Raw genomic sequence first — 26,420 nt, forward strand, 5'->3', positions numbered from 1 at the left:
AGACCCATCCATATAACAGTGATTTATGCCATATTCTAGTCCATACCCCTCTAAATATTTGAGACCTTTGCAATGAAACTAAATTAGGTAGAACAACAGAAAATACAGATTTCTTAGGCTACATTGGGCCTTACTCATAACTGGGGCAACTCCATTGACTTGAAAGGGCCAAGTTAATAATTCTCTTGTTGCATACGAGTACTATTTTAAGAGTTACATAGAAAAAATATTGCACTGTGTATTTTCTTCCCTTCTAAACTGATGGAAGATGATGATGTATTACAACTAGTGGCTTATTGTGAGGACAGTGGCTGTAAAATACTCCCTTGTAAAGTACAGACAAAGCAACCAAAGCGTTAGACTTTATAAATGGAGGCTTAGGCTACATATTTTTCACAATTAAGATATTTTACACAACTATTATTAGAACCTTAAATAATGTTTTTCTTTTAATTTTGAATAAATGCATGTTAGTCTTACTTGCACATGCTTTGTATATCCTTTTTGGAAGCATGGAACACTGAAGCACATGGACAGACGTGCTGCCTAATTTTTCCAAGCAACCGTGCAAGAATCCTTCAAATCAATGTGGTTTCTACTAGCGTATTGAGAAGATAGCAGAAAACATTGGAACATAGTGAAGGTTAAGGTCATATTGCTGCTTGTAAAGCGAAACATTTTTAACTTGAGGCAAATTACAATTTAATAGCCCCCAAAAAAACCTATAGATTCAGTTATGTTATTAGTCCACTTACAAGCTGCTTGGAAACTCAATGTTAGAGTTCAGAAAGACTTTTTTTTTTTTTTGAAGTATTTTTACACTAGTATTTAGAGATCCTGTATCTGACATGTTACACTGATGTGCTGGAGTGATTTTTATTTCTTATATTATCTTAAGATAACAGCTTCCTCTCCAGCCATTGTGATTTTTGTTCAGAATCCTTCTCCTCTTCAAAATTCCCTGACTTTGTACATCAAAATCAAAATGCTCAACCCCACCCTGCCTACTTCTCAGCTATTGTTCTTCCTATGCCTGCTCCTATAGCCTACATTTCCCCCAAATCACCCTCCTAAGCTCTCCTTTGGCATACTACTTCTATTCCCCTGATGCCATGCCAGTTTGGGACTCCTTCCATCCCTCTCCTTGAGAAACAATCACCATTTATGTATTAGTTAAGATCCATTTTGATCTCAGTGCTATATAGTCAATAAAATAATTTTGCCCCAAAGAGTTTACAGTCTTAAAGACAGAGGAGACAGGATGGGATATGCTGGGCAACTCACACGATGAAATGACATTTAAAATCAATGTTTCTTGTGAGTATGTGGAATTAGCAAGTCTTTAGAACCACTGTCTCTATTCAAGCACCAACTTAGAATGCTTCTATGAAGATATTCACATTAATATCACCTTGCTGGATTACAAACAATCTCAAGACAGTACAGATTTTTTATCAGAGATAATTTGTTGTGGCCAAGTTGTATAATTCACTGAATTTAGTATTTTTTGAGGTAGCATTGATGCCTTCTTTGATGCTTTGAATGGCAGAGAGCACACTGATGGCATTCAAGGAATACAGTAATAATAATGTGGGACTTTATCCTAAAACAATAAAACATTGGTACAATTGGATTAGCTCAGCCCAATGATTACAGAACAATTTCTAGTCAGCTCATCTCCATGATATTTGCAAGAGTGCCACCTGGAAAACACCTCTCTCAAATCTTCACAAAACAGTGGCCATGCCTACCTCATGCCTGCAACTTCTTTAGAATCCTAGAATTTCTAGTAGTGGAATATTTACTAGTCATCTGATGAGGCCCTCATTCTTGCTCTCTGTATCTCTTGATATCTATTTTCAAACAGTGTGCACTGTATTGTGTACATATATTCAACATTAGGTAGTTAACTGGCTCAGTGTTTGTATAAGGCCATGAATGGTCAGACATGAAGTTCTACGCTATTCTCCTCTTTGACTATTAGGAATGGAAGGAGGGTTAATTTTTCTAAGTTTGGTCTAAGGCCTTAGAGTTCAGCCAATGTAACAGAACGAGGCTATTCTGACTCACTTCCAACCAGTAATGGAATTTCTTTGACAGTTGTTTGGAAAGCAGTTCTTAAACTCTTAGCCTTGTGTGTTAAAGGGCAAGGGTGTGTGTGTAGACACATACACTCCCCCCGCATTACTAAGGGTTTAAAGAATGGGTAGGTTAACATAACAACATAAGAATGGCCATACTGCGTTAGACCAAAGGTCCATCCAGCCCAGTATCGTGTCTGCAGACAGTGTCCAATGCCACGTGCCCCAGAGGGAATGAACCTAACAGGTAATGATCAAGTGATCTCTCTCCTGCCATCCATCTCCACCCTCTGACAAACAGAGGCTAGGGACTCCATTCCTTACCCATCCCAGCTAATAGCCATTAATGGACTTAACCTCCATGAATTTATCTAGTTCTCTTTTAAACAATGTTATAGTCCTAGCCTTCACAAACTCCTCAGGAAAGGAGTTCCACAGGTTGACTGTGCACTGTGTGAAGAAGAACTTCCTTTTATTTGTTTTAAACCTGCTGTCCATTAATTTCATTTGGTGGCCCTAGTTCTTATATTATGGGAACAAGTAAATAACTTTTCCTTATTCACTTTCTCCACATCACTCATGATTTTATATACCTCTATCATATCCTCCCCATAGTCTCCTCTTTTCTAAGCTGAAAAGTTCTAACCTCTTTAATCTCTCTCACACGGGACCTGTTCCAAACCCCTAATCATTTTAGTTGCCCTTCTCTGAACCTTCTCTAATGCCAGTATATCTTTTTTGAGATGAGGAGACCACATCTGCATGCAGTATTCAAGATGTGGGCGTACCATGGATTTATATAAGGGCAATAAGATATTCTCCGTCTTATTCTCTATCCTTTTTTTAATGATTCCTAACATCCTGTTTGCTTTTTTGACTGCCACTGCACACTGCGGGGAGGTCTTCAGAGAACTACCCACAATGACTCCAAGATCTCTTTCCTGATTAGTTGTAGCTAAATTAGCCCCCATCAAATTGTATGTATAGTTGGGTTTATTTTTTCCAATGTGCACTACTTTACATTTATGCACGTTAAATTTCATTTGCCATTTTGTTGCCCAATCACTTAGCTTTGTGAGATCTTTTTGAAGTTCTTCACAGTCTGCTTTGGTCTTAACTATCCTGAACAGTTTAGTATCATCTGCAAACTTTGCCTCCTGTTTACCCGTTTCTCCAGAGCATTTATGAATAAGTTGAATAGGATTGGTTCTAGGACTGACCCTTGGGGAACACCACTAGTTACCCCTCTCCATTCTGAAAATTTACCGTTTATTCCTACCCTTTGTTCCCCGTCTTTTAACCAGTTCTCAATCCATGAAAGGATCTTCCCTCTTATCCCATGATAACTTAATTTACATTAGAGCCTTTGGTGAGGGTGTCATAACATTTTTCCCAGATCTGGACCTTAGCGTCGAAAATATGGGTGTTAGCATGAAATGACAGAGGGACCTTGTGAAAGGCCTTCTGGAAATCTAAGTACACTATGTCCACTGGATCCCCCTTGTCCACATGTTTGTTGACCCTTCAAAAAACTCCAACAGATTAGTAATATATGATTTCCCTTTAAAGAGACCATGTTGACTTTTGCCCAACAATTTATGTTCTTCTATGTGTCTGACAATTTTATTCTTTACTATTGTTTCAATTAATTTGGCCAGTACTGACGTTAGACTTACTGGTCTGTAATTGCTGGGATCACCTCCAGAGCCATTTTTAAATTTCAGCGTTATATTAGCTATCTTCTGGTCAGTGGGTACAGAAGCTGATTTAAAGGACAGGTTACAAACCATAGTTAATAGTGCCACGATTTCACATTTGATATCTTTCAGAACTCTTAGGTCCCAGTGACTTGTTACTCTTAAGTTTATCAATTAATTCCAAAACCTCCTCTAATAACACTTCAATCTGTGACAACTCCTCAGATTTGTCACCTACAAAGGACAGCTCAGGTTTGGGAATCTCTCTAACATTCTCAGCCGTGAAGACTGAAGCAAAGTTTATTTAGTTTCTCTGCAATGACTTAATTGTCTTTAAGTGCTCCTTTTGTATCTCGATTGTCCAGGGTCCCACTGGTTAACAGTCTCTCTGCTTCTGATGTATTAAACATTTTGTTATTACCTTTTGAGTTTTTGGTTAGCTGTTCCTCAAACTCCTTTTTTGGCTTTTCTTATTACATTTAATTTGGCAGTGTTTATGTGCCTTTCTATTTACCTCATTAGGATGTGACTTCCACTTTTTAAAAGATGGCTTTTTATCTCTCACTGCTTCTTTTACATGGTTGTTAAGCCACAGTGGCTCTTCCTTAGTTCTTTTACTGTGTTTCTTTATTTGAGATACACATTTAAGTTGGGCCTCTATTATAGTGTCTTTGAAGTGTCCATACAGCTTGCAGGGATTTCACTCTAGTCACTGTACCTTTCAATTTCTGTTTAACTAACCTCTCCACTTTTGCATAGTTCCACTTTCTGAAATTAAATGCCACAGTGTTGGGCTGCTAAGGTGTTCTTCTCACCACAGGAATGTTAAATGTTATTATATTATGGTCACTATTTCCAAGTGGTCCTGTTATAGTTACCTCTTGGACCAGATCCTGTGTTCCACTCAGGACTAAATCGAGAATTGTCTCTCCCCTTGTGAGTTCCTGTACCAGCTGCTCAAAGAAGCAGTCATTTAAAGTATTGAGAACTGTTGTCTCTGCATTTCGTCGTGAGGTGACATGTACCCAGTCAATATGGGGATAAATGAAATCCCCCACTATTGTTGAGTTCTTTATTTTGATAGCCTCTCTAATCTCCCTTAGCATTTCATAGTCACTATCACTGTCCTGGTCAGCTGGTCGATAATAGATCCCTACTGTTATATTCTTACTAGAGCATGGAATTACTTTCCACAGAGATTCTATGGAACATGTGGATTCATTTAAGATTTTTACTTCATTTAATTCTACATTTTCTTTCACATATAATACCACTCCCCATCCCCCGCACGACCTGTTCTGTCCTTCCGATATATTTTGTACCCCGGAATGATTGTGTCCCATTGATTGTCCTCACTCTACCAGGTTTCTGTGATGCCTATTATACCAATATCCTCCTTTAACATGAGGCACTCTAGTTCACCCATCTCATTATTTAGACTTCCAGCATTTGTGTACAAGCATTTTAAAAACTTGTCCCTGTTTATTTGTCTGCCCTTTTCTGATGTGTCGGATTCTTTTTTATGTGAATGTTTCCCATCTGATCTGGCCCATGCTTTATCCTCTTCCATCCTCTCCTCCTGACTAAAACCTAGAGACTCTCTATCAAAAGACTCTCCTCTAATAGAAATCTCTGTCCGATCCATGTGCTCCTCTGCAGCAGTCGGCTTTCCCCCATTTCTTAGTTTAAAAACTGTTCTGCAACCTTTTTAATGTTAAGTGCTAGGAGTCTGGTCCACTTTGGTTTAGGCGGAGCCCATCCTTCCTGGATAGGCTCCTCCTATCTCAAAATTTTCCCCAGTTCCTACTAAATCTAAACCCCTCCTTCTTACACCATCGTCTCATCCGCGCATTGAGACTCTGAAGCTCTTCCTGCTTACCTGGCGTAGAACTGGAAGCATTTCTGAGAATGCCACCATAGAGATTCTGGGTGTCAGTCTCTTTCCTAGCAGCCCAAATTTGGCCTCCAGGACATCTTTCCTACCCTTCCCTATGTCATTGGTACCTACATGTAGCACTGGCTCCTCCCCAGTACGACACATAAGTCTATCTAGATGCCTTGAGGTTAAAGTCATGAATATGAATGTTATTAGGTGAACTCTGAGACTAATGCATGTGTGGTAAAAATTAATTGTATACAAGAAAATCTACTCATAATAGTCTAGGTAGAGAAATATAATCTAGAAGCTCATGGCTGACTATTCAGATTTGTATAATTTATGAAAAATCTTAGCTTGAAGCACCTATTACCTTGGCATCTAAAATGCATATACTAAAGCTTTAAGAGTCCAATCTGCCACAGTTGGCAGGAATGGTGGGAAATACGGAGGAAAAAAAGCTTAGTGCAGGCACTGTCTCCACTGTATTCCCCACCACTGCATGGAAAACATCCGGATAAAGTCTCTTGGGTTGATGTACAGATCACATTTCTCACAGAAATCAATGGGAACTGAGGTTAGACACCACCTCTGAAAAAAACAGATCACTTTCCTGTTACTCACACTGCCATAGTTCAACGTGAAAGCAAGGGCAAATTCACTGAGGAATTCATACTGAGATCATCTTCATTCAGTATGACAGAAAAAAGTATCAGATTTAACACACACACACCCTCTCTCTCTCTCGTTACCTGTTTTTCTGCAAAATGGTACTGGCAAAGTTTTTTCCACAACTGCCTGTCTTCACTGAGCATGTACAGTGTTGGGGTCACTTGACCTAGCATAATAATGTCCCAGCCATCTGAGAACCTGTATAAAATGTTATTCAGCATATGCAGAGGGAGATCACTGAGCGTGAGACCATTGTTGACTTGCTGAAAAAACAAAAAGAGTTAACTTTTAACTGCATGGAGTTGTTAGTATAACATAAGTAGTGTTTTCAATTTTAAGTTTAAACCAAAAAATTATTTTTATTTCATCTCTTAAAGTTTTATATTTTTTATAATTATATATATGTATGTGTGTTTCCCTGAAAAAATATGGACCAGGTTTTTTGGTTTTTTTTTTTATATTTTGATCATTTGGTTTTCAACATTTGTTAGATTATTCTGCAAGTTTGTTATTGAAAATTAAATTCCTCAAGGAACAGAAGTTGAATAATGTGGTTTTACAGCTCTTAGTTTTTCTGGTATTAAATGTATGAGAATTCTTAGAACCTAAAGTTACGCTTTGGATGAAAAAGCTTTTGGAAATTAAAAGCAAAAATCCAAAATATGCAGTCTGAAAATTAGTTAAAAGTTGCATACAACACTAACTTTCAGAAAAATGAACACATTAAAAACGTACCTATAGTTTCCCTCCACTATAGTCAATCCTTAACCTTATTATAGTAAACTGGACAATCAGAAATAAGAGAAACCATTATTAAAAAGCACTGAAGTTTATGTCAATTACTCAACAGAATGTGCAACAGATATGGAATGTAGGAGTTGGAGGGAAGAGAGTAGGACAAATCCCACCTCTGCAGAGAGCCCCCAACAGATGAAACACTGATTCTGCCACACTGATAGGAAAGCAAATATAGAGTGGTTCACCCAAGGGAGTATATATCCCTGACCAGAGTCCTCTTCCATGGGGTCCCCGTCAGCGGCAGCTCCAGGCACCAGCACTCCAAGTGCGTGCCTGGTGCGGCAAGCTGCGGGGGGGAGGGAAGAAGGAGGCGCCCTGCTGGTCCCTGCAAGGATGGCAGTTAGGTAGCCTTCTGTGGCATGCCTGCGGGAGGTCCGCCGATCCTGCGGATTTGGTAGCAATTCAGCAGCGGGTATGCCGAAGCCACAGGACCGGCGGACCTCTCACAGACAAGCTGCGGAATCCGCGGGACCGGCTGCCTGACTGCCGTGCTTGAGGTGACAAAAAAGCTAGAGCCACTCGTTCTCTGTGCAGCTGCACCTAGGGTGGAGACTAGAGAGGTTCTCTTCCTTGCAGCAGGGGCATGACAGATGTAAAAAGTGCATTGTCCTTTCCTCTATTTGAACCTACTGGAAGGGGCTGGGCACAATAAGAGACATTTTTAGGAACTATATAGACTATATAGTGTTAGCACTGCTGTCACTGTTCCATGCAAGGGATGACAATGGCCCCACCTAGTGGAACTGACCAGATGCAAAGGGAAGCATATGCATCATTCTCTTCAATCGTATTACAGCAGCTGCACTCCCTAGGGTGGCTGGGTCCAATAGACAGCCCTAACTTAATCCCACAATTTAGTTCATTATACTTATTAGTCTCGCTTTTAGAATATACTTTCTGTAGTGACATCTTGTGTATAGTTTTTCAGAGATCATCATGCTCAGGCATCTGTGAACATGATGACTACAATCTTGCATTTGTAATATGCAACTAAAGCAAAAGCACTCAGTGGAAGTTACTGATATAAAATAAAGGAAATAACAAATCAAGCAACTATCTGTCAAGCAAGGATGGTATTTTGGTTTGTTGGCCACATGACAAATATCTTCAAGGCTGAATTTCCCATTTTTTTTAGTGTAAACTATCTTCTATTTCAAAATGTGTTGTGATTTATTCAGGGCAGAATAATCAAGTAACAAGTCTGAGTAAATTCCTGATTCCATCCCCGCTACCTACCAAATAAGCAAAGTTGCATATTAGATAAACAGTTATATTAGTTTATTGCTGCTAAGGTCTTCTAACTTTGCTTCAGGGTGGACTGATTTAAATAAATCTATTTTAATCATGTTTTGCATTGATACTTCTTTCTTTAGGAAAATATCTAGAGTCTATTCTCATTCGTTGGTGTTCATTAACACATGTTGATTTGGAGCTAAATATAGCTTTCACACTAAATTTGCTACTTCTTCTTGCTAACCAGGAGACACAATGTATCTATCCTCATTTATTTAAGCAATTAGATAGCTTAATGTACATTTATTTATTCTTAATTTTTATATTTTTATTATGTTAGAAAACGGTGAATGATATACTTCTCATTTACTAGATGACTGTTTACTCATGATTTGTGTCAAGCTCTATTTGGAAATTGGAATTGAAATAAAAATGCACAAAAACATTTCCTCCTCCATTACTTCCAACTGATGTGCCCCCAATTTATTACCAAAATTCTTGTTATTAATCCCTAAATGCATAACCTTGCACTTTTCACTATTAAATTTCATCCTATTACTGTTACTCCAGTTTACAAGGTCATCCAGATTTTCCTGTATGATATTCCAGTCCTTCTCTGTAGCAGCAATACCTCCCAGCATTGTGTCATCCGCAAACTTTATTAGCACATTCCCACTTTTTGTGCCAAGGTCAGTAATAAAAAGATTAAACAAGATTAGTCCCAAAATCAATCCCTGAGGAACTCCACTAGTAACCTCCTTCTAGCCTGACAGTTCACCTGTCAGTATTACCCGTTATAATCTCCTCTTTAACCAGTTCGTTATTCACCTTTCAATTTTCATATTGATCCCCATCTTTTCCAATTTAGCTAATAATTCCCCATGTGGAACCATATCAAATGCCATACTGAAATCGAGGTAAATTAGATCCACTGCATTTCCTTTGTCTAAAAAAGATCTGTTACCTTCTCAAAGAAGGAGATCAGGTTGGTTTGGCACGGTCTACCTCTTGTAACTTAACCTTAACCATGCAATGAAAGATCTGGATCGAGGTATATATTTGAAATATCGGCACGAGGGTTCACTTTTTGACCTCCGTCGCCTGAATGCAAAGACTAAGACAGTGCAGAAACTCCTTCTTGAGGCACTCTTTGCCGACAACTGTCCTCTCATGGCTCACACTGAAAATGATCTTCAGCATGTTTTCAACAAGTTTGCCGAGGCCTCGCAACTCTTCGGACTAACTATCAGCCTCGAAAAGACAGAAGTTCTCCATCAACCTATACCTGGATCAAATGCTTCTGTCCCGAGTATCTCCATTGATGGACTCAGCTTAAAGTAGTGGAGAACTTTAAATACCTGGGCAGTGTCATATCTAGTGATGAATCATTGGATAATGAGATCAACGCACGAATATCCAAAGCAAGCCAGGCACTTGGCTATCTGCACGTCAAAGTTTTAAACCACCACAACATCCGGATGTCAACAAAACTCCTTGTGTACAGAGCTGCTGTTCTTTCATCTCTTTTGTACGGGTGTGAAACTTGGACACTATTGTCGCAGCCCTAAGCCTATGATCAAACATGGCGTCCGTATGGCCAATTGTCGGTCAAAAGGTCACACTGGTACCGTTGCACACCGCACTACGGTGTTGCACTTCTCCTGCTCTTTTTCCCTTGTCACCTAAGGGTCAGGCCAGTGCGGTGTGCAACATTATAGTGCCGTGTGCATTTTCCCGCCTTTTTGCCTGGTCACCTAGGGGTCAGGCTAGTGCCTTGTGCAAAAATACCAGCGTACCGTGTGCATCAGGGTAGTGTGTCGTGTGCAGATCCTGTTTACGTGGAGGGCTCCAACTGGGAACCTGGAAGGCGAAGGAGCTAGGGACCAATCAGATGCTGACACGAGTAAGAGAGCTTTCGAAGAAAACCATGTCTCGCGCCAAGATCTGCAGGAGTATCCGCATGTTAGCTGGAAGACTTGGATCCTCCTTCCAGCTAGAAGGGTCTCCTGCGGATTTAGCCGGCTCGGGACGGGTGGGATTAATTCCCATCAATTCGTTATGCTCTCGGTGTATGTACTGCTGGTCAGCTGAGCCTGGAGTGCGGTATTTGTATTCTAATTTCTGTAATATTCTGTTTGCTTAGCCTCTTCTCTTTTTCCCTCCCTTATTTGGTACAGAACTGTATATATTGTTATTTGGTGCAAGTTATGTACATAGTATATAAAAGTTAAATTGTTGTATTAATTGCTATTGTGGTTAATTGTTGTATTTTACAGTATTTAGTTAATGTGCGCACAGTTTATTTAGTTTTTTTGTATCTGTTCCGAATTTTAGTAATCAGTTAATTATAAATTGTTTGATTTCTTGTTGTTGGATGTAAATAGATTGTTTCAAGTTGTGTAAATATTCTCGTTCTAATAGTATTAGTTGGTAAAAGCGCTCCTCCCCAGCCCAAGTTGCAACTAATTCCCCATCAATAAACGGCCATATGGTTTTGAACTTTCAATCTGTCACATTTTGATTTTCCTCACTCGATCCAAAACTTACTCAAACCTGTATTGGTCTCAGACAACTACAGAGGTGTCACATCAAGCAGCTTGAAGCATTCCACATGCGTTGCCTCCGCAACATCATGAAGATCCACTGGCAAGACAAAGTGCCCAATCTTGAGGTCCTCCAGAGAGCCCAGATGACAAGCATTGAAATGATGATCATGAAGTCACAGCTACGTTGGACCGGTCATGTCAGCCGCATGGATGCCAACAGAATCGCCCACCAGTTTCTCTGTGGTGAGCTCTCCCAAGCCATCCGGCATAGAGGTCGTCCACGAAAACGTTACAAGGACACCATCAAAGCCAATGTGCAGTATAGCAGTATCAAACCCAGGGACCTTGAGGACACCACCAGCGACAGAACACAGTGGCGTGCAACAGTCAGAAATACCTGCATTGCCTTTGAGGAAGACCACTGCCGGCGTCTACAAGAGGCACGCGAACGACGTCACAGAGCACCAGCAGCACACAACCCACTGACTGCGAACTTCCCATGCACCATCTGCAGCAAAATGTGCACCTCTAGAATTGGCTTGTATAGCCATCAGAGGGCACACCATGAGACCAACAATAGATGATTTGCTCAGATTTGTCATCATCGGATCGATGGACTACCAAGACCTCTTGTAAAACCACGTTGTATTTTGTCCCAATTACCATTGACCTCAATGTCCTTAACTTTCTCATTCAAAATTTTTTCCAAGATCTTGCATACTGGCGGAGGCAAGAGCCAGGCAGCAGAGAGAAATACCTGGGACTCTCCTTCCCAGCCTGCAGCTGACTGCCCTTCCTCCTACTTCCCCCCCCAGAGTCTCAGTACCTCGCCTTGCTTCCTCTCCTAACCCTCTGTCGCCCCCTACAGTTTGCTTAAAAAAAAATAAAAGCAGTGACACAGATCCAAACTTTGCTTCCAGAAGTCCATAAGTTACCTAGTTTCATAGAAAAAAACCCTTTTGGCTTGCATAGCTTTGGAATCACTATTTCAATGCTTTATTCATGTTTTCTTGGTCCCTCTTAAATCTTGGATTTCAGGTCTGTGTCTCCTTAGTAAGGTGGAGTTATTGTATGTCTGACCAGTGAATAATTATCTCTAACGAGTCAGATTAAGGTCGACAGAGCTATCAGTTTTGAAATTTATGGTTGGGCTATCAGAAAATTAAGTCTGTGAACATCTGCCAGGATTCATTTAAAGCAAGTTGCTAAAGTTTAAAGTTACCGTTGTCCTTTTCACAGAAAAAGGATATTAAAATACTTAGTGAGTGTAAAATAATTGAACTTTAAATTTTATATCTTCATTTGTGCAGAATAACTAATGAACTCAAGTAAAAATGGCTTTAGACATATTTAAAACTTTGCTTGTATACAGATCAAAAGCCAGTATTCAAAGCACCTTCTCCCTTTTCATAGATTCATAGACTCTAAGACTGGAAGGGACCTCGAGAGGTCATCGAGTCCAGTCCCCTGCCCTCACGGCAGGACCAAATACTGTCTAGACCATCCCTAACAGACATTTATCTAACGTACTCTTAAATATCTCCAGAGATGGAGATTCCACAACTTCCCTAGGCAATCTATTCCAGTGTTTAACTACCATGACAGTTAGGAACTTTTTCCTAATGTCCAACCTAAATCTCCCTTGCTGCAGTTTAAGCCCATTGCTTCTTGTTCTATCATTGGAGGCCAAGGTGAACAAGTTTTCTCCCTCCTCTTGATGACACTCTTTTAGATACCTGAAAACTGCTATCATGTTCCCTCTCAGTCTTCTCTTTTCCAAACTAAACAAAGCCAATTCTTTCAACCTTCCTTCATAGGTCATGTTCTCAAGACCTTTAATCATTCTTGTTGCTCTTCTCTGGACCCTCTCCAATTTCTCCACATCTTTCTTGAAATGCGGTACCCAGAACTGGACACAATACTCCAGTTGAGGCCTAACCAGCGCAGAGTAAAGCGGAAGAATGACTTCTCGTGTCTTGTTTACAACACACCTGTTAATGCATCCCAGAATCACGTTTGCTTTTTTTGCAACAGTATCACAATGTTGACTCATATTAAGCTTGTGGTCCACTATGACCCCTAGATCTCTTTCTGCCATACTCCTTCATAGACAGTCTCTTCCCATTCTGTATGTGTGAAACTGATTGTTCCTTACTAAGTGGAGCACTTTGCATTTATCTTTATTGAACTTCATCCGGTTTACCTCAGACCATTTCTCCAATTTGTCCAGATCATTTTGAATTTTGACCCTGTCCTCCAAAGCAGTTGCAATCCCTCCCAGTTTGGTATCATCCGCAAACTTAATAAGCGTACTTTCTATGCCAATATCTAAAATCGATGAAGATATTGAACAGAGCCGGTCCCAAAACAGACCCCTGCGGAACCCCACTTGTTATACCTTTCCAGCAGGATTGTGAGCCATTAATAACTACTCTCAGAGTACGGTTATCCAGCCAGTTATGCACCCACCTTATAGTAGCCCCATCTAAATTGTACTTTCCTAGTTTATCTATAAGAATATCATGCGAGCCTGTATCAAATGCCTTACTAAAGTCTAGGTATATCACATCCACCGCTTCTCCCTTATCCACAAGGCTCGTTATCCTATCAAAGAATGCTATCAGATTAGTTTGACACGATTTGTTCCTTAAAAATCCATGCTGGCTATTCCCTATGACCTTACCACCTTCCAAGTATTTGCAGATGATTTCTTTAATTACTTGCTCCATTATCTTCCCTGGCACAGAAGTTAAACTAACTGGTCTGTAGTTTCCTGGGTTGTTTTTATTTCCCTTTTTATAGATGGGCACTATATTTGCCCTTTTCCAGTCTTCTGGAATCTCCCCCGTCTCCCATGATTTCCCAAAGATAATAGCTAGAGGCTCAGATACCCCCTCTACTAACTCCTTGAGTATTCTAGGATGCATTTCATCAGGCCCTGGTGACTTGCAGGCACCTAACTTTTCTAAGTGATTTTTTACTTGCTCTTTTTTTATTTTATCTTCTAAACCTACCCTCTTCCCGTAAGCATTCACTATATTAGACATTCCTTCAGACTTCTCAGTGAAGACCGAAACAAAGAAGTCATTAAGCATCTCTGCCATTTCCAAGTCTCCCGTTACTGTTTCCCCCTCCTCACTGAGCAGTGGGCCTACCCTGTGTCATAAACAGATAGCTAAGGGTTAATGCCTCTTACACCTGGAAAGAAGTAACCTGAAGCACCTGACCAGAGGACCAATCAGGAAACCAGACTTTTTCAGGTCTGGGTGGAGGGAAGTTTGTGTCTGAGTTCTTTGTCTTCTGCCTGTCTCTCTCTCGGCTATGGGAGGATTTCTGTCTCTTGCTTTCTAATCTTCTGTTTCCAAGTTGTAAGTACAAATATAGTAAGGCAGTAAGGTTTCTATTGTTTTTCTTTGTATTTACATGGGTATAGTTGCTGAAATGTTTTGAATTGTATTCTTTTTGAATAAGGCTGTTTATTCATATTTCTTTTAAGCAATTGACCCTGTATTTGTCACCTTAATACAGAGAGACCATTTTTATGTATTTTTCTTTCTTTTTATATAAAGCTTTCTTTTTTAGACCTGTTGGAGTTTTTCTTTAGTGGGGAACTCCAGGGAATTGAGTCTGTGCTCACCAGGAAATTGGTGGGAGGAAGAAGTCAGGGGGAAATCTGTGTATGTTAGATTTACTAGCCTGACTTTGCATTCCCTCTGGGTGAGGGGGGAAGAGAGATTAGCTCTCGGTACTTCTGTTTTCCAAGGCTGGAAATAGGGAGGGTGGAATCCCTCTGTTTAGATTCACGGAGCTTGCTTCTGTGCATCTCTCCAGGAACACTTGGAGGGGGGAAGGGAAAAGGTTTATTTCCCTTTGTTGTGAGACTCAAGGGATTGGGGTCCCCAGGGAAGGTTTTTGGGGCGGACCAGAGTGCCCCAAAACACTCTAAATTTTTGGGTGGTGGCAGCTTTACCAGGTCCAAGCTGGTAACTAAGCTTGGAGGTTTTCATGCTAACCCCCATATTTTGGACGCTAAGGTCCAAATCTGGGACTAGGTTATGACACCCTGTCCTTGGTCTTCCTCTTGCTTCTAATGTATTGATAAAAAGTCTTCTTGTTTCCCTTTATTCCCATAGCTAGTTTGAGCTCATTTTCTGCCTTTGCCTTTCTAACCTTGCTTCTGCATTCCTGTGTTATTTGCCTATATTCGTCCTTTGTAAACTGACCTAGTTTCCATTTTTTATATGTTGCCTTTTTATTTTGTAGGTCACGCAAGATCTCGTGGTTAAGCCAAGGTGGTCTTTTGCCACATATTCTATCTTTCCTAACCATCGGAATAGCTTGCTTTTGGGCCCTTAATAGTGTCCCTTTGAAAAACTGCCAACTCTCCTCAGTTGTTTTTCCCCTCAGTCTTGATTCCCATGGGACCTTACCTATCAGCTCTCTGAGCTTACCAAAATCCACCTTCCTGAAATCCATTGCCTCTATTTTGCTGTATTCCCTCCTACCCTTCCTTAGAATTGCAAACTCTATGATTTCATGATCACTTTCACCCAAGCTTCCTTCTACTTTCAAATTCTCAACGAGTTCCTCCCTATTTGTTAAAATCAAGTCTAGAACAGCTTCCCCCCAGTAGCTTTTTCAACTTTCTGAAATAAAAGTTGTCTGCAATGCAGTCCAGGAACTTATTGGATAGTCTGTGCCCCGCGGTGTTATTTTCCCAACATATATCTGGATAGTTGAAGTCCCCCATCACCACCAAATCTTGGGCTTTGGATGATTTTGTTAGTTGTTTGAAAAAAGCCTCATCCACCTCTTCCACCTGATTAGGCCTGTAGTAGACTCCTAGCACGACATCACTCCTGTTTTTTACCCCTTTTAGCCTAACCCAGAGACTCTCAACACTTCCGTCTCTTATGTCCATCTCCACTTCAGTCCAAGTGTGTACATTTTTAATATATAAGGCAACACCTCCTCCCTTTTTCCCCTGTCTATCCTTCCTGAGCAAACTATACCCATCCACACCAACATTTTTACCTCATATTTCTGATTTAACAAATTTAATATACCTTGTTCATCTGAAGATTTTTTAGCTGTTGTTGCCATGTAAGGATAGTTTCTAATCGGCAAATCCAAATATTGATGTTCCCCACCAACACAGATTTCCCTACTCCCCTAATTAGTATACAGAGAGTAGAACTCAGATCCTGAAGAAGATCTTTGATTAAGCGTGGATTGTGTTGGTCTTCCAAAACTGGAAAAGAAGAATAAGAAGAACTCTTTTGATTTCTTACATTTAACCCAAGTTATTGACATTTTCCTATCTAAACTAACTCAAACTGCAGCTGAGCAGTGGTTTCACTTCCAAACTAAATGCCCTGATCCCACAATGGAATTTGCTCTGGCAGGTCCCATAGGTGCAGGATTGATTCTTAAGACAATACTGCTATGAAGGCATCAGTGCAACATTTCATGCCATGTATTAATAAAATTAATGCTGCATCTTAGTTATTCAAGTGGATTTCCTATTTTCAATAGATAGTATTAAATGTTTTCCATATACAGTGGTCACCTTTAAAAAAAACCAACATTTTCCAACATCAATATGCAAGAACCCAATTTTCTTATTATACACACCAGGAATAATTGCAGTTTCTTGCATACCTCTGTTGGGTAACTTGGCAAATTTGGACTAAAATGTTTTAGTTCATCATGCAAAGGAATTTTAAAAAAAAAGACATTCACATGTATTCATGTTAATAAAAACAAGAATAGTTTTGTTCAGAACTAAGAAATTTTAGATTTGATAAAGAGTACAGAATAGTAAAAGAGAAACCATAAACTTCTGACCAGGAAGGATAATCTCAGATTTCACTTTATACATTTGTTTTGAATGATATTCTTCAATGTTAACAAACTGGTTAAAAAGTATATTAGATTTCCATGAATTAAATATGCCATTATCTTTGTTTTGTGACATAAGCAGTACATATTAAAAATAACGAAACTAATTGAAAAGTCAGAAAAGCAACTCAGTCAATGCTAATGAACCCTGAACATACCCTTTCGTACAATTTTGTCCAAAATATTAAAGTAGTTCTTCTGTGCTGCACCACTCAATGAGGTTAGCTGAGATTTTGCAATTAACTGCAACAACTAAAACAGAAAAAAATTAACATTAGAATGAAGGACTACAAAAAAATCAAGAATGCTTTAAATAGATATTCTTCTATGAAAGACTGTAGAATCACAGTTATGGCTTATGAAAAAACTTTAGTAGCTACAGTGCTAGGGAGAGAAAAAAGGATATAAATTAAAGAACACTGAAAATATACATAAGGTTCCACTAACTATTTAAATAACCTTCCATTAGTAACTCATATTGAGACATACATTTTCAGTGTACTGTACAAATATTAATTCTGAGGTTCCTACCAAATAGACTTCAAAAAAAAATCCACATAGTCTAAGATTAGTAAAATATAGTTACATTTCTTGCAGCTCAAGGGGTAATTCCTCTCTTCACCTTAGTTCTTATAAAAGCTACCATGTACAAGAAAAGCTACCATGTACAACTGCAAAGGGCACATAGTTCAAAACTTGCTTTAAGGGCTATGTTTTCTGACAGAGCATGTACATTGATGGCCATATTTTTTTTCCCTTTTAAATCTGAACATTCTGAATTTATTTTAAATTGCTATGCCATATTCAAAATTCCACAACAATCAAATTGAAGGACTGACTCTAAACAATGTTAACAGAAGCCATACAGCTGTCTGAAAGGCGCTACTGCTGAGAATTCTCAGAACGGGTAGCTGTGCATCTAAGGGCTTTCTGCAACTCCATCATCGCAATATTCAATTGCTCATGAGATAAATTACATTTGCCTAGTGACGTCCACTGAACATCATGGAATTGCATTACTTTAGACAGAATACACAGGTGAAAAGCATTAACATAACTCAGTCACTATCCAACATTCAAATAGTTTTAAACAAGGCTCAGGGTTTGGTACACAGAAATCTCAGCTTGCATAGTACCCTAGTAAAAAAAAGTATATATACTTTAAACTTTTTACTGATGCTTCATCTCTGCTCTCCCATACTCCATCATGGTCCTTGTAAGTTACAGGGATACAGCAGAAGGTCACTGTCTTGGAGATTCATGGATGGAGATGTGGACTCTGATATATATGGGTACTCATTGAGAGTTTTGAAGATCAGGTTTTGAATCAAAAATGGTAGTCAGTATACATCATGGTGCATCCCACTCAAGAGAGAAGCGGCCACATTCCTCACAAACTGGAGGCCTCTGCATTGCTTCCACTTTCAGCCCCAGGAACTGATAGCTGCAGTAATCCAATGATGAATGGTGTGCATATAATCGTATTACCACAAGTTATACAGTATTTGAAGAGAAGCTAAAAATGGATATGAATATTCATAAACAAATATTAATTTAAGAAATTTGCAATAAATATTCTAAGAATTAACCCCATCTCTTTAAAACACACGTGAGTCTGGTGCTGATCTGGAGCACATGAAATGCAGATGGAGAACTTTGCTTTTGACCTTAGTGTACAGTTAGTATTTGAAATTAATAATCAAAGCTACTGGCTGGTTTTCTCATGTCTACAAATCATGAGACTTGCTGTTATTTTTCTCCTATTTGGCTCAAATGATCTCCACCCCTCAGGCTAGGGAAACAGCCAGAATGCAGTTGCATGATAGCCCGCAGAATTCCCTTTAAGAAACTCAATGATAGGTGGGCAGTGAGAAGAAAGTAGGGTGCCCAGATGTCCCGATTTTATAGGGACAGTCCTGATATGTGGGGCTTTTTCTTATATAGGCTCCTATTACTCCCACCCCTGTCCTGCTTTTTCACACTTGCTATCTGGTCCGCCTAGATGGAGGGTTGGGATTGGCCTGACAGGGGATGCAGCCAGAGATGATCAATGTCCTTCTGCACATGAAAGGAAGGAAAGAAAGAAAGAACATTCAAGTTGTACTTGTAGCCTTCCCTTGTTTAGAAGCTGAAGAGAGTGCTATTTCCTGGACAAATAGATACGCTGCTCTGAGCTCTTAAGCGGTGTAAAGGAGCTTCAATTTAAATGCATACAAGGGAACTCCTGGTGCAAGAGACACCACTAAAACCCATTACCACTGAGCTCTTTAGACAGTTCTGTTACAAAAAACAGCAGGTACGTCTAAGAAAAAAAAATTGCTCTTTGTCACAATTAACATAAAATCACATTAAATGTAAGGTAGAAAATAAGAGAAGTTACATGTTGGGGCCTACACTAATGATAAATCAGAAGTTGGAAATGGAAATGAGATACCCCAAAATTTCGATATTGGCACAAATATTTATTTGCATAGTGAGAGCCATCAGAACAAAAACCTTATTCACAGCTGCAATCACTATATTAAAATGCTTTTACATATCAGATTTCTAGGTGTGTTGATTGAATTCATACTCATCTCCTACCAATACCACAATGGGAAAACTGGGTAGTTTGCTACTCACACCACTGATTCTCTTAATTTCTCATAAATTTTCCTGTATTCGTAATAAAAGAGCTATATGCATATAAAGAGCTTGTTTAGATAGACTTTTTCCTAAAGGAAAAAGGCAGAAGTTACAATTTCCAGCATTCACAAGCCGACGTTTAACTAATGTGCACTCAGTGTGCTCAACCTTTTTAATTTCATTACTTTAAAAAGGAGATTCAAGGTCAATTCTTTTTGACTACACTGTAGTTAAAGTTACATTATGAAAGAGAACTTTTTTAACTTGAGACTGGATAATTTCAGCAAAGCTCAATTAATCATTTTACAAGATCTAATACTTCAAAGGTGGTATTCCCGATCCCTTGAAAAGCCGTACGGACAGTTCTATTCTGTACTATATTACCTTTCTAATTGGTGTTAATAAGTGGGAAGCCCATTGCCATTTTGAAGGTGAACAAATGAATGCATTAAAGCTTTTAAAGTACATTTAAAATACATTTTATTGTTCTGGACTATGGTGATTTTGTTTGTTACTGTATAGTGTATTAAAGCATATTTTACAAATATAAGTGATGTCATAAGACTATTATAAACCCTCACTACAAAACTCTACTAAAATACCTGCTTGAGAAGTAGGGGGAACAGACAGCTAGGTTTGCTGGGGATTTTTAGTACAGATTAGGACTGTAGTTTTTGTATGGGGCTTTCATTTATGCTCCTGAAATATTAATCTCTAGCTTCCTCTCAGAGAAGATAAATTCCTACCAAAGGGGAGATGCATTAGGTCATTAAGTAGGAATAAAAAAATAACAGACATAGAAAATACCCTTCTGGCACCTACGAGGAAGGAAAAGGAGATCTAATGCCACTTCATGAAACACTAACTCAATTTAGATAAAATTGGAGCTGTGAGCAACTGATAATTGGGAACTATTTTATTTCAAGCAAATCCACATGAAGCCTTTGGACCTTGCTGCAGCACAGGGATTGGCAACCTTTGGCACATGGTCCGCCAGGGTAAACCTCCTGGCGGGCTGGGCCTGTTTGTTCATCCGCTGCCTCTGCAGGTTCGGCTGATCGTTGCTCCCAGTGGTCACGGTCCACCGCTCCAGGCCAATGGGGGTTGCGGGAAGTGGCGGCCAGCACATCCTTTGGCCTGCACTGCTTCCGGCAGCCCCCATTGGCCACAGCTTAATTACAGGTTATGTGAAAAAAGGATTTCTTTTTATTGGTTTTTTACTTCCCCAACTCTTACCTGAATTCAACGTTCCTCTGTTCTTAAGTTAAGAGGCTGCAAAAGCCTAGGTTCCTAATAACCTTTTCTCTATTATTTATTTTATATACTTTTACCTTGGGTCACAAAAGGACAGGATCTATCTGTATTCACCTGCTAAACACTACAGCAATTATATGTACAAAATATGCATTGTGAGGTATCATTTGAAAAATAATGTCACAGTGGTCAATATCATCATATGTAAAGTTATGAATTCTCTCTGTGTGATGTTACTAGAATGTGTTTAAAACCAGGTGGTTTAGCCTGGGCCAAGGTAATAAACAGGTTTGTCCTACAGACAAAGAAATGTGGGTTTACCTCAATTTACATATGAGTAGTAAACAAAGCCATCAAGCTAAACCGGCAGGGAATACCCTGAGACTGAACTTGAGAGATGGAGAATTAGCATGGCTCCTGCACCCCAGAGAGACATAGGAGACTAAATCCCTAGGAAACCTTCCTGACTTTCAAGACAAAAAACAATACCTTTGGGAACGTAAGGGACAGATAGAGACTCCATCTTTACCTTACCTCGCAGGAGAAAAAGAAACCGAGCAGTTTGTGTTCCACGTGTTGGGCCCTGGCCAGACTGCCTGCTCAAAGAATGACTAGTGAGAAAACTACCTTGAGCAAAGTCTGTAGCTTTTTAAGGTAGGTCTTAGCCACTAGAAAGCGTATTTTAACTTTGGTTTGTTTGTAACCTGTTCTACCTCCAATATCTTCAACTTTATATCACTTAACCCATGTCCTTTTGTTAATGAACTTGTTTTACTTCTAATCTAAACCAACCTAGCGCTGTATTTGAATTTAAGTGATTCTTAACTCCAGTTAAAGTGATAAGCTGTACTTTGGTCTCTTTAAAAGAGCATCCAACCTTATTATTTCTCTGCATGTGACAGAAGAGGGCTGGACACTTCAGGGCAGATGGTTGTGGGGAAATTTGGGACTGGAGGTGCAAGCACTAATGAGGACTGGTGAAGACCATGGGCTGCTGGGGTCACAGTGTTGCACTAGGGCTGTACAGCATACAGACTCAGGGAACTACCTGCATGCTTGTCTGCTAGCTATTGGTATCCGGGCTGTAAGCCATGGCAGGCAGTGACATAACCTCTCACTAGTCAGGGTGGAGCCCCCAAATGTGCCACTCTCTTAGTCATCTCCTTTCTAGAGTAAACAAACACAATCTTTTCACTCACTCTTGCTATGAAAGTTTTTCCATGCCCTTGATTGTTCTTGGCATATTTCTCTGAACCCTCTCTAGTTGTGCAATATCCTTTCTGAGATGGGGTGACTAACCTAAGTAACTTAGTAACTAGGGCTGTTGATTAATTGCAGTTAACTCATGCAATTAAGTTTTTTAATCACGATTAATCACAGTTTTGATTGCATTGTTAAACAATAGACTACCAATTTAAATTTATTAAATATGTTTGGATTTTTTCTACATTTTCAAATATATTGATTTCAGTTACAACACAGAATACAAAGTGTACAGTGCTCACTTTACATTATTTTTATTACAAATATTTGCCCTGTGAAAATGATAAAAGAAATAGTATTTTTCAATTCACCTTATACAACTACTGTAGTGCAATCTCTTTATCATGAAAGCGCAACGTACAAATCTAGGGTTTTTTTGGTTACATAACTGCACTCAAAAGCAATAATTTAAAGCCTACAAGTCCACTCTGTCCTACATCTCAGTCAGCCAATCACTAAGACAAACAAGTTCGTGTACATTTACAGGAAATAATGCAACCCACTTCTTATTTTCTGGTGACATTATAAGTGAGAACAGGCGTTCGCATGGCACTTTTGTAGCCAGCACTGCAAGATATTTGTGTGTCAGATATGCTAAACATTTGCATGCACCTTCATGCTTCGGCCATCATTCCAGAGGACATGCTTCCATGCTGATGACGCTCGTTAAAAAAATGCGTTAATTAAATTTGTGACTGAACTCCTTCAGGGAGAATTGTGAATCTCTGGCTCTATTTTACCTGCATTCTGCCATAGATTTCTTATTAAAGTAGTGTCAGAAGATGACTCAGCACACGTTCACTTTAAGAACGCTGCAGATTTGACAAAATGTGAGATTTCTAAAGATAGCTACAGCACTTGACCCAAAGTTTAACAATCTGAAGAGCCTTCCAAAATCTGAGAGGGCTGAGGTGTGGAGCATGCTTTCGGAAGTCTTAAAAGCACAACACTCCGATGCAGACACTACAGAACCCAAACCACCAAAAGATAAAATCAATCTTCTGCTGGTGGCATCTGACTCAGATGATGAAAATGAACATGCGTCAGTCCACATTGCTTTGGATTGTTATCGAGCAGAACCCATCATCAGCATGCATGAATGTCCTCTGGAATGATGGTCGAATCATGAAGGGTCATATGAATCTTTAGCGCATCTGGCATGTAAATATCTTGGACACCGGCTACAACAGTGTCATGCAAACACCTATTCTCACTTTCAGCTGACAGGGTGAACAAGAAGCATTATCTCCTCCAAATGTAAACAAACGTGTTTGAGTGATTGGCTGAACAAGAAATAGGACTGAGTGGATTTGTAGGCTCTAAAAAGTTTTACATTCTTTTATTTTTTGAATGCAGTTTTTTTGTACATAAGTCTACATTTATAAGATCAACTTTCATGATAAAGAAATTGCACTACAGGACCTGTATTAGGTGAACTGAAAAATACTATTTCTTTTGCTTTTTACAGTGCAAATATTTGTAATCAAAACCAAATATAAAGTGAGTACTGTACACTTTGTACTATGTGTGATAATTGAAATGAATATACTTGAAAAATGTAGAAAACACCCATAAATATTTAAATAAATGGTATTTTATTACTGTTTAACAATGCAATTAATCACACAATTACTTTTTTTTAAAATAGCCTGACAGCCCTATTAGTAACATTTGCAAATGTCACTATCTCATTACTTGCTGCCATTTCCAGATAATTAATAAATGCATTAATTACGGAACTTAGAAGGAACCTTAAGATACCCTGCTGGGAACTTTTTGCCATGATAAAAATTGACCATTTCATTTTACATTTTTTGCTTTCTGTCTCCCAGCTAGTTTTTAATCCATGGCAATATGTTGCCTGTCACTCTGTGACTACTTCACTTCTTTAGTAGCCTCTTGTTTCGGACCTTGTCAACTGCTTTTTGGAAATCTGAAAAAAATGGTTATATACAAAAACTACATCAGAAATATTAAGGTTACAATCCAAGCACTCAGATTAAGAAATGCTGCAATTAAGGTTGACTGTGCCAACTTTTAATGTAATATTTGTGTATATAGTTTCCTAGATTTTTAACAAAGAAAACTGAAAAAAAAAATTATATCACATTGCATCATACTGATACCAGCATGGGTCAGTAGCAGGGTTGGATCCACAGCACAGGCCTCTAACACTTGAGCTAATGGAGTAAATTGATAGTAGTAGGCTGTCCTGTGTAGTTGTGGTACGGTAGACTAGGTCCAGAGGCCCCCTGCTGGAGGACTGAGAACCTGGCATCACCCTGTCCCAGAATAGAGCAGTGAGAAGTCCTCCAGGCAGCCTAGAATTGTGTTTGCAGGCACTATTGGCCAAAAAAAGGGGGCACACACAAGAGGCAGGTGCTGACTCTGTTACATTATGGTACCTGAAGTGGGAACTTCATACCGACCTTGCCTAAAGGGGGTCAGATCAGAATTAATTGTTTTACTGGGGCAAAGTTTTAAATGTTTTATTGTGTGAGGCTAGAGGAAGAGGTCAAAGGAGGACCAGAGGCAGAGGTAGCAACAAAACAGGGAATCCAGAGGCAGAGGCCAAAGGAGGGCGAGAGCCAGAGCAAGAGGCAGCCATGGAAAACAGGCAAGATTTTAATTATTTACTGGGTAGGGCCAGAGGCCGAAAGGAGCCAGAGGCAGAGGTAGCCTAAGCGGAGTACAGCCCGACTAACGGGGTATGAGCAAAGACTGAGTGGAAGAACCACCACCCGAACAAGTCTGCCTCATGGCCTGCATCACCCTGTCCCAGAATAGAGCAGCGAAAAGTCCTCCAGGCAGTCTAGAGTGGCTGCAGAAGAGCATCCAATCATAGGGGCTGCTGGATTGATCAATAAGGGGCCAGAAGGGACAGATAAAAGGCAAGCAGCAGAGCAAAGCCTTTAATTGCTGTGTGGAGCTTGATGAGGGAGGACCGGGTGCCTGGCTAGTTAGACAAGAGCAGCTCACTGCAGAGAGCTCACCAGGAAGAACTGAGCCCAGGACTGGCTGCCAAAGACCAGGTGCCTGGCTTGATGGATAGAGTAGCAGCATGACCATGAAAAGGTCAGTGTGGGCAGACTGAGCCCAAGACCTGGCCAGACCAGGCAAGAGTACTGAGATGGGCCCTGCAGGTCTGGCTGCAGACTGAACCCAGGGAGGGCTGCTGAAAAGGACACCAGCTGAGGGTACCGAGATGGGCCCCAGCTGGGTGGCTGAAGGAGGCAGTGCCTCTGGGAAGAAGCCTTAGAGCTATGACCCCATACCAGGGCCGAGAAAGAACTTGGACTGTATACACCAGAAGAGGGGAGAGGGGACAGCGTGTGTGGCTCAGCTGGAGGGCTGAGTTGCCCAACACCAGCCGAGAGAACTAGCAGCTGGGGTCGGTGCTTGTGAGAGGCAGGTACCAGCTCATACCTAACTGAGAAAAAGGGCGCCATCCACAAGAGGTGGGTCCCTCCACCATGAAAAGAACTGTTTGCAGGCACTATCAGCCGGACAAAAAAGGGAGCATGCACGAGAGACAAGTGCTGACCCCATTATAGCACTGGAGAAGAACTGGGACACACACTTTGCCAGAGGCTTTCAGAGATTTGTTGACAGAGGAATGGTAATACTAAGGAATCTTGTGTTCCATTCCAAGTTCTGGAGGGGAATGGGCACAGATCTTTGTGCTACTGTTCCACCCAACAAACCTGAACCCTCCTGAGTCAGTCCCAGTCTTGTCTGTCCCCTTCAGCATACAGTTAAATTTTGGAAAAGCTATAAGCCACTGAAAACAGGTTCTATAAATGGGAAGAACTATGTAACCTTAACTAAGGCAGATCTGGTTGCACTGCTTATAATGCCAACTAATTCTCATTTACTACTTTTGACATGTTGTTTGCAGAGACCCAGCTGCCTAGACTCTATTACAGGGTTAGGCAACCTATGGCATGTGTGCCGAAGGCAGCACGCAAGCTGATTTTTAGTGGTACTCATGTTGCCCAGGTCCTGGCCACTGGTCCAGGGAGCTCTGCATTTTAATTTAAATTAAATTTAATTTAATTTAAATGAAGCTTCTTAAACATTTTAAAAACCTTATTTACTTTACATACAACAATAGTTTAGTTATATATTATAGACTTATAGAAAGAGACCTTCTAAAAACGATAAATGTATTACTGGCACAAGAAACCTAAAATTAGAGTGAATAAATGAAGACTCGGCACACCACTTCTGAAAGGTTGCCGACCCTTGCTCTAATATATCATGATCTGCCATGTGCTTTGTTAATCTTTTGCTAAATTATTGTTTCAACAATCTGACAGGTACATATGTAAGGCTTACTGGATTGTAAATTCACTAGATCAACCTTTAGACCTTTTTTTTTTTTTAAAGCTTGCTACCTTCCAATCCTCTGAACAGTGGCTGTTTTTAATTATTGCACGTTTTTGTTACCAGCTCAGCTACTTCTACTTAGACT

The 26,420-nt window shown here is 39.9% G+C and overlaps 1 protein-coding gene across 6 annotated transcripts in view; it reads right to left on the reverse strand.

The window, feature by feature from the left end:
* Nucleotides 1-26,420, reverse strand: part of FBXO25 (F-box protein 25) — a 77,348-nt gene that overhangs the window by 14,626 nt on the left and 36,302 nt on the right. For all 6 annotated transcript variants that reach the window (XM_050950891.1, XM_050950892.1, XM_050950895.1 and 3 more), the window contains 3 exons: nt 16,963-17,056; nt 15,970-16,154; nt 6,407-6,589 (listed from right to left, as the gene is read on the reverse strand). In XM_050950891.1, coding sequence (XP_050806848.1) covers nt 6,407-6,589; nt 15,970-16,154; nt 16,963-17,056 — 462 coding nt within the window. The remainder of the gene's footprint in view (nt 1-6,406; nt 6,590-15,969; nt 16,155-16,962; nt 17,057-26,420) is intronic.

Source organism: Gopherus flavomarginatus, chromosome 4 (genome assembly GCF_025201925.1).
Source record: "Gopherus flavomarginatus isolate rGopFla2 chromosome 4, rGopFla2.mat.asm, whole genome shotgun sequence".
Taxonomy (NCBI): Eukaryota; Metazoa; Chordata; order Testudines; family Testudinidae; genus Gopherus; species Gopherus flavomarginatus.